The 9,595-nt window shown below is 34.5% G+C and overlaps 2 protein-coding genes across 2 annotated transcripts; both read right to left on the bottom strand.

The window, feature by feature from the left end:
* Positions 1–1,400: 1,400 nt before the first annotated feature.
* LOC136029945 (uncharacterized) lies at positions 1,401–1,826 on the bottom strand. Its single transcript, XM_065708529.1, has one exon. It carries the CDS (start codon positions 1,824–1,826, stop codon positions 1,401–1,403), a length of 426 nt encoding a protein of 141 aa, XP_065564601.1.
* A 463-nt stretch (positions 1,827–2,289) lies between these two features.
* Positions 2,290–2,628, bottom strand: LOC136029881 (uncharacterized). Its single transcript, XM_065708399.1, has one exon. It carries the CDS (start codon positions 2,626–2,628, stop codon positions 2,290–2,292), a length of 339 nt encoding a protein of 112 aa, XP_065564471.1.
* Positions 2,629–9,595: the final 6,967 nt, after the last annotated feature.

Raw genomic sequence — 9,595 nt, 5'->3', positions numbered from 1 at the left:
CTATCCACAGGGTGCCCGCTGCAAAGACTAATAGATCTATATCCCAGCTGCCGTACTTTGCCTCTAAGGCAAAAAAGAAATATTTCCAATACTAGTCTCCCATTTGAGGGAAAAATCCCTTTAAGGGTGGAAAAATCCCTAAATTTATAAGCCCAAAGCAGGATAAATATGAATAAAATAAAATATTTTCATATGGTTCCAATTTTCCCCTAATTCATCAGTCCTTAGGGGCAAACCCTATTCTCTATTCCATTACTAGAGTGATGGGAGTGGTTTCAAAATAATCAATTAAAACACAGGTAGAATTTTACATATAAAAAATCTAAAACGAGAAAGAAGCGTTTTTTTTTTCCAGAAAAGTTTTTAGGAAGCTACTCGAATCTTGAGGTTTAAAAGACTATTCAACAAGCTATGTCAGTAGCAATCATTGTGGCAATTATAATGGTAAAGAGAGCAGCTGCAGCGGTCTTGGTGTTATTAGTTCTGACAAGAGTAGCAGGAAGAAGGTAGTCGTTTGAAGAACTGGTACTGGTAGCTGTTATTTTAAAAGGTTTTTTTGAAGTTATTGTGTTTTGTATATAAACACTATTATAAAACTAAATAAAAAAACCATTTCTTTTTCTTGTAGATTTTAAAAATATAACATTTTACAAGGACACCATTTAATGTTTTGAATTTACTCCGTACACTTTAAAAGCTCAGTTAGGAAGAGCTACTGACCTATTTTTTTATAGACCCAAAAATGCACATTTTTGGTCTTTAAAACTCATGTTTGCTGAATTTCAAGGCTTTTATAGGACACATTTATAATAAATTTGTTTAAATACCTTTTTTAGACAAAACCAACATATTTTGTCTTGTAGATCCTAAATATATAGTATTTTTTAAAAGGCTGTCTTTAGAAATTCGGAAGTAACCCCCTCCCCTCTTTCGGCACACATAGAGTAGAACAATCCAAGTAACAGAAGTTCAATATTCCTCGGACGACAAAGGTTCCAGAGTTGGTATAGCCCCAGGAAAAGGTTTTCTGGAGAAGTCACCTTCCCCCAGTGAAAGGCGGATCAATGCTTTAATCATTGTCTATATAAGATTCTTACTAAAATTATAAATATTGACTATAAAGCTTCACTTGGAACAAAAAGATATAGAGTAGAAATAAAAGCTATAGCTAAACCACCACCTAAGCACAGGAGATATCATTAAAACGAAGGTTTCACAGAGCATAAGTGACTGTATTCGAAAGTCACAACCACCTCCTTATGAGTAGCTTTCTCTCCTGGTTCCTCCGTGTGTCTAGGCAACAGGATAAACAAATAGACATACCTTATGTTTATTACACGAAGAGAAGAAATGCCTTTGAAAAAGCACTTAGAATAACTTTGGCTGGTGTTGCCCATCTATCAGGAACCATCTCCATGGCGATTTAAACCATCAAGTCTATATGTCGTCCATTCAATAACTACTTGAAAAAATTTAGAATGGGAAAATAGGAATACTATTCTATAATTTATATGCATTTCGAGGGAGCCAGGACGAGAACGACCTGCTTTCCGTGTAGCCCCAGATGGATGGCCAAAAAGGACAATCTTCGGCAATCTTTCATCCTTCATCCGTAGAACGTGGCCTAGCCATCTCAACCTTTCTTTCATTATCGACCCAGAAAGCGCGATTGAACCACATTTTTCGTACAACCTACTGTTTGAAATACGGTCAGTCAGTCGGGTACCCACAACAATCCGTAAGCAATTTCTCTTTAAAACATCTAGTAAATTTTCATCTACTTTTCGGAGTTCCCATGTTTCAGAGCCATATTTGACCAATGTCATTACTATAGCTTCCAATATTCTAATCTTGGTTTGTAGACTTATCTTTTTATTCTTCCAAACTTTTTTTAACTGTGAAAAAACACCCTGAGCCTTAGCTATTCTACTTTTAACATCTTCACTGCTCCCACCATCTTTACTAATAATGCTACCAAGGTAACTGAAGTCCCCAGCCTGGTCAATCTTTTCTTTACCTAATGTCACCTGTTCATCTTCACTTATCCCTAGCCTTAGTGACTTAGTCTTCTTAACATTAATTTTCAAGCCTATTTTAGCACCCTGAACTCGCAAAACCTCTAAAAATTCATTTATTTTGCTCACACTTTCATCTAATATGCTTAAATCATCAGCATAATCTAAGTCCAGGAGCGTTTTTCCTCCCCATTTGATTCCCAATTGCCTTTCCTGTGATCCTTAAGACAAAGTCCATCAAAATGATCCATATAAAGGGGGATAGAAAACAACCCTACTTAACTCCTAATTTAATACAAAACCAGTTGCTAACCTCCTTTCTTATCTTAACCACAGCAGTATTATTCTCGTACATAGCACAAATCACTTTATTGTATTTTTCTGGTATACCATATAACGATAAAACCTTTGTTAACGATCTTCTATCAACATAATCAAAAGCTTGCTCATAATCGATAAAACTGAGGTCCAAAGGTGTTTGACAACGAAGAGAATTCTCAATTACTAACCTAAGAGTGAAAACTTGGTCGACACATCCTCTACCTTTTCTAAAACCGCATTGTTCTTCCCTTAAAACTTTGTCTACAGCATCTCTTAGTCTCAAAAGTATCATATCACTCAGTAATTTGCTACCTACAGAGACCAGACTAATGCCTCGATAATTACGACACTCACTCTTGTCACCTTTCTTATACAGTGGTATAATTAAGGTTTTCCTAAAATTATTGGGTACTTCCCCTTTTTCAAAAATCATGTTCATAATTTTCAGTAGCTTATTCCTAACCTCAGAGCCACCATATTTAAGAAACTCATTAACCATACTATCAGCACCTGGGGCCTTATTATTTTTTAATCCTTTATTACTGTCGCTAATTCTCCTTCACTAAACAAATCTTCCTTCACATTCAAGGTATCACAAACTTTTTCATTTTCATCTATATCTTTTCCTGAAACTGTATCTCGATTTAGCACATTCTCAAAATTTTCCACCCATCCTTCTTTAACTTTTTCCTTATCACTAATTGTGGCTCCATTTTTATCTTTAACTGGGACTAGTCCGGATTGGCTACTCCCTTTCAATTTATTAACATGCCAGTATAATATTTTACTATTATGCCGTCTAGCCGCTTCTTCCAGATCCTCAGCAATTTTATCCATTGCCTCCACTTCACATCTCCTTAGTTCATATTTTAATGCTTTCTCCACTTTCTTTACATTCCTATTGTTTTCATGCGACCTATCACTCAGATAATTCTTATATAAGCCCCTTCTACTCTCTATTAAACCTAAAGCTTTTTGACTAATATTCCTAGTTGCAGTCTTAGCACTCTTCCCTAGGACACCATCAACAACTTCAAAAATTGTTTTTCTGAAATTATTCCTTCCATCTTCCACGTTGTCAAATTTTAAACTCTCAAGTTTAGTACTCAACTGTTCCTGGAATTTTTTTTCTCAAATTTTCATTCTGAAGTCCACCAACATCATAACTATCCGGGAGGGAGTTACCCTTCCGAAATTTCAGCTTTAAATTAACATTAGACACTACTAGATGGTGATCTTTACTTTTAACATCAATAACCGCACTCTTATACAACCTAGTATCTTGTATTGATCCTTAGGCATTAAAAAGATTTCAACTAACCATGCAATTTAAAGGAAGTTCTTGGATCCCAATCTTCTTCTGCCATATGATCCTCTTTTTCCCATACCTCTTCTAATAGTTGTTTACTCCCTGGATGGTGAAGCTGTTTAAGTTAGCTGTAATAATAAGTTGATCATAACAACATCAGAAGAATCAGGTTTTTAAAATTCTACAAACCTTCCCAATTCTTGTGTCTAGCGCACTCACGGACGACGAGTTCACTGAACCCTTATACACAAACCTAAAATTTTTAAGTTCAGACAATATTTAGAGTCAAAATTGTATCTAATGAAGGAATGAAACAAAATCTTTCTGAATCCCGATTTCACTTGGAAGCCATAATTTCGATTCAAGAAAAACCTACATTCTTATACGGTTTAACTTCTTTCTGATTCAATTGCTAACTACTCAAATCACCAAATCAGAATTTCCAATGTTAGGAAATTCCAGTGAACTTTTTATTTGAGAAATATTCTTTTTTATGAAAGTTGAATTATACAGTGTAATCACTCCTTATACGCTAGTTGGAAAACCTAGTTGATTCCACAAAGGCTCAGAATTGTTCTTGGGTACATAAAACAAAAAAAAACATTCTTTTTATCATATTTTCAATTTTTCCCATTTTAAACGATATAAATCCTCAGTGGCAGCAGTTTCTGAACAAGAAGACGATGAATCACTTTAATCAAAGCATTAGTACAGCTTCTTTACAGACATTATTAGGGGACACGCTTAGTCGGAAGTCCAAATCAATTAAATGATTTTTTTAAAGAATGAAAATGCTTGAAGACCCATCAAATAGAAACTTGATCAGTTTTTCTGGTGTAAGGCAAAGCTGAAGGCATGACTTTAAACAAAACTTTTAATGCTTCCTAACAATCGTAGGTAGCCTACATAATACTGTGGCCAAAAGAAAAGGGCGCACACTTTTTTAAAAGCTAAATGAAAAATTAAAAAAGAATCCTCACTGGTCACATTTGCAGGGGCATAATTATTTCAACAGGACTCGTTCCGGGGAACAGGACTCAATAGGAACAGAAAATACCTCAACACCTCGAGTTCAAAGGCTACTTACCATAACTTGTCCCAAATTCTTACATAAAAGAAGCCATAGTCCTTAGGTAATCTGTTTTCTTTTTTATTTAAAACCTAGAACAGAACTGCTTTGTCAACACATGGAAATAATATTTTTGAACACTGTGGATATGAAATTATTAAAGCGGTTAGTTTCATCCTTACTTTTTGGGCATGACAGAATCTATTTCTGCATATGTAGAAAAAAAAATCAAATAGGCTTTCATCCCCTTTTTTGTTATTTTTTAACCCAAAAGATTCTTTTCTTGGACGGAAAGCTTCCATACCTACAAACCAAAAGAATGAATCTTATAAATGTTTGGGTAAAAATAGCAAACAGATACTTTTGTCGATGTTCAGAATTTCATGTATCCTCGGATTTCTCGAGATCTGACAACTTGATTAGAATGACATCATCTTATCTTTGAAAACCGAGAGTTAATACTGGCTCCAAATTTTTATTTCAGAAAGTTGTATTCTACCTTTGTACACCTTATTAGACCGATGTGTTCAGCACACTTGTCTGCGTTTTGCTGGGGTATAACAATCTGGGTATGTCAACACCCCAACCAATATCCCTTCGGAGCCCCCACGCACGAAAATTTGAATATGCTAAGTTTTCTAAATTCTTCTTATCTTTACTTTCCGTTTTTGACACTAAAGATTGACAACGATGATCACTCTAAACATCAGGCATTTCTCTGACGCTATTCACCTTGTCCCCGGAAAAAGGACACAGTTTTTCTTAATGTCATAGTTGAACAAACAGTATTAGTAATTGCCTAAAAAAAATCGTTACATAATTGATTGCTAAGTCGATTTGAATTGAGCCAACTCCAACTAAGTAACGTTGTGTCTACTAATTTCTGTTCGCCAATGCACCTGAATTTGAAACTCTCATAGAGCAAAATCTCACAACTGGCTAAAGGCGACTAGTTTACAACTGAAACTCTTGAAAAATCATTTTAGCAAAAATAAGCGTATTTTAGATTTTTTTTTTTTTTTTTACCAGAGAGAAAGGATAAGGTTTTTAAGCTTTTTTTCAGGAACAAGTTTTTGTTGAAGGACCAGTACTAAAAAACTTACAAAAACAAAATGATGGTGTGGCTTCTTTTTAGAAAAGCACATGGACTCATTGTACATATTGTTCGATCTAGAGGCAGTTGTCCATTTTTTCCTAATAAATGAATGAAAGGTTCTTTTATTATTAATCATTTCACGAAACATTAAAGCAATTAAACAAGCATAGCCACTACTAGAAGGTCAAATAACATATGTGAATAGTGGCTAAAGTATTTAATTAATTCAAGAAACCAATAAGATATAAACAAATATAAAAAAAACTAAACCCTCACAAGGGACCCACATTCACCCTGTATCTCGACCAAGAAGAAACTTTTTGACCTGCGATTTAAATGAAGAGACTGATTGAGAGCCCCTATTCTCTCCAGGAGGCTATTCCAGAGGGTCACACTCACGTGACGGAACACATGGACTGATTTCACTGTATTTTTCTTCTAAAATACTAGCTTATCTGGATTCCTAATATGACAAGAATGACTAACAGATTGAAAATATATCCACAAAACAAGCTGTCAAAACACCATTTAATTATTGTTATACTAGTGTTAATAACTGATGATCACGTAACTGACCACCATTCAAAATTTTAAAATGGGAATAACAAGTAATTGATAAAATTAGTACAATACCCTAAAAGAAAAAAAAAATGCTTTATTGTGAATTGTCTACATTCTTTTATAATTAGCATAAAAGATGCTTGCCCAAAGGGCATACCCATATACAATATAAGATTGGATAATCGTACCATAAATAATCTTGAAAACGAAAACCAGGAAAAAAAATATGGAAACGACAAAGTAAACCTAGGCCTCTTGCTGCCTTGGGCGATATAGTTTCACTGCGTTTCTTCCATTTCAAATTACAATCAACAAAAATTCCAAATACCCCGTTTCAAAAACTATTAATTAAATACCGCCAAAACAAATATTACTCAAAGAATTTATCACAGCACCAGTACGGTTAAAAGTCATGTAATTAGTTTTACTAACATTTACACTTATAAAATTGAGACTAGTAAATGTATTCAGGTACTAAATGACATCATTTTACGCGAAATACGAGATCTAAAAGGTTCGCCTCTACAATTTTTATTAATGTGTCGTCTGCAAATGCTGCAAGACTCGCACCAAGAAGATAGAATTTTAACTTATCAATATTTACTAGAAACAATAAGTGATCCCAAAACGGTTTCTTATGGAACTCCTCAATTTGCTTGTGATGCAGCACTTGTAGTATTATTAATCACAAACCACATTGAACTTCCATACAAATAGTATCCAAACCACTGAAGACAACTATCCCTGATTCGCAAATAACTAAGTATACGCAGCAAAAATTCAAAATCAACCGTGTCGAAAGCCTTTTTAAAACCATTAAGAATTGTTAACGGATTCTTTCCACTTTCAAACAAAATGATGATATTATCAACCAAACGATGCATTGCATGACTTATTGAATGACCTTTTCTAAATCCAAACTGAGGATTGCATAGTAATTCCAAGGACTCAAGATATCTATAAGCTCGCCCAAGAAAAATTTTCTATAAAAAGAAAAAATTGAAAATAAAGGTAGGATTGGTATTTGTCTTCAACTAGTCACCTCTTGCTTATTTCCGTCCTTGTGCAGTGGTATGACTCATGCCTCTTTTAGAGCATCTGGAAATTAGACTTTCTCCATTGAAAGATTAATCAAGAATAAAATAGGTTGTAACAAATGGCATGCTACAGTTTAAAAAGCTTTAAGATTTAGGCTACCTATCCCAGCAGGATTGGACTTAATAGTCTTAATGACTTTTTCATGTTCAGCAAAGTACAGGGCTCCACTGCATTTGCAGACCCTCTTTCGTCATTGAAGCCTTCACTCATATTCACGTCATTAGACTGAGCAATATCACTTTTAATTAGTCAAAATGTCCCAATCTTTGAAAAATGTTGACTAAACTCATCAGCAATATGCTTTAGCTCAGCCGCTTCTTCAATTCAGTAAAATGTTATCAATTTAAAAAAATTTACGTTCACCCTTCAATAGATCGTTTATAATTTGCCAGGTACCTTTCATATCACCAGTATTTTCATTGAACTTTTGAGAATAATATTTCTGACAGACAATCTCCTCGGAGAATTCACAAAGTTCCTCGCTCGCTTAAACTTTTCCAGGTTTTCTTGCGTATTAGATTCCACATACAAACGGTACAGCTTCTTTCTTTCTTCAATACTTTCCATTATTGCAGCATTAATCCATGGTTTTCTCGGTCCCCTTTTCCTTTTCTTTCACAATTTTTGTTCAATGATTTTGGAGAAAAAATTACGATCTCCTCAGAGAATTCACAAAGTTCCTCGCTCACTCAAACTTTTCCAGGTTTTCTTGTGTATTAGATTCCACATAAAAACGGTAAGCTTCTTTCTTTCTTCAATACTTGCCATTATTGCAGCATTAATCCATCGTTTTCTCGGCCCCCTTTTCCTTTTCTTTCACAATTTTTATTGGGCAACAAGAATCATAAACCAATAAAAGGACATTTACAAACTTATCTTATGCGACTGAAGCATCTTCCTTTTCTGCTGAAACTTCTTCCCATGATATACAACAAAAAGGCTCTTGAAATCTTCTCAAATTTACCGACTTAAGTTGCCTTATTTTGATTTTTTTTTTCTCAACTTCAAGACTTCTCTTTACTAGAAGACTTGACTGAACAAATTATAGGGAGATGATCAGATCCAAGCCCAACCACAACAGCATAAACACATTTAGAAATCAAAGTTCAAGGCACAAAAATATTATCAGTTAAAGTGGCCAAATGATCAGTTATTCTAGTTGGGATTCCAGCTATGAAAAAACAAACGATACCATAAAAAAAAAGAAAAAAAAGAATCAACCCCTTTAAAATATAGAACTTATCAAGAGCAGCACCAGACAAAATGAAATATTTCTGTTTTCTACTGGCACCTCTACTATAACAGTTTCAATCTTGCCTTCAGTCCAACAAGTCAAATCGCCCCTTTCCCTGTACCTTGGTTAATCCTTCAGTATAAGAGCAGGTTTCATCTTGGCAAGTCTCTTAGACTTCCCAAAACGTAAATATACCTCTGCAAATGTTAAGTTTTTTGACCTGAAAGTAAGGAGCGACATTAAGATTTAAAACGAATATAAATTATTCTGTATATGAAAGGGGCTGTCCTCTCCTTAACACCCATCTCTATACGCAAAAGCTTTTATTGTTTTAAAAAGTAGAGTTGTTACAAAGAGTCAAACTTCAGTGTAAAAAGCGATGCGTTGAGGAGCGGAGCCTCTTTCATATACAGAATGATTCTATTCGTTTTAAGTTTTAACGTCACTCCTGACTTTCAGTAAAAAAAAAACTTGTTTTTTTTATTTAGTTTCTGACCATTTTTTTTAATAATGTCGGGAAATCCAGCTCCCCCTCCATGGAAAAACCCCTTTCGGTCTCAAACCGAACACATACAATACCTTTGGTTTATTATCACAAAAAAATCATAGTTATGAAGCTGCTTGACAAATTAAATGCAAAGATTGGCCGGAAAATATCACAAATAAATCATTGCTGGAAAAAATTCGAACTAGAGTGTAAATTGACGAGGGGGAAAACTTCTTCATATTGAGGGGGTTTGCCCCCTCGCTCTTTACGCTAAAGTTCAAATTTTGTTCCAATTCTTTAAGAATGACCCCTGAATCACCAATATCGTTTAATTAGAATAAATAGCTGTTTTGAAAATACTTTATTGTAAACAGGGACGTATTGACGAGGGGACGAACCCCCTCA

The sequence above is a fragment of the Artemia franciscana genome, chromosome 1 (assembly GCF_032884065.1).
Source record: "Artemia franciscana chromosome 1, ASM3288406v1, whole genome shotgun sequence".
NCBI lineage: Eukaryota > Metazoa > Arthropoda > Branchiopoda > Anostraca > Artemiidae > Artemia > Artemia franciscana.
Note: the sequence above shows the minus strand (reverse complement) of the source record. Positions and strands in the feature narration are given on the sequence as shown.

Bases quoted from the DNA above. Each gene is read 5' to 3' on its own strand.
- LOC136029945 (XM_065708529.1), bottom strand. From the start codon at position 1,826: ATGACATTGGTCAAATATGGCTCTGAAACATGGGAACTCCGAAAAGTA.
- LOC136029881 (XM_065708399.1), bottom strand. From the start codon at position 2,628: ATGATACTTTTGAGACTAAGAGATGCTGTAGACAAAGTTTTAAGGGAA.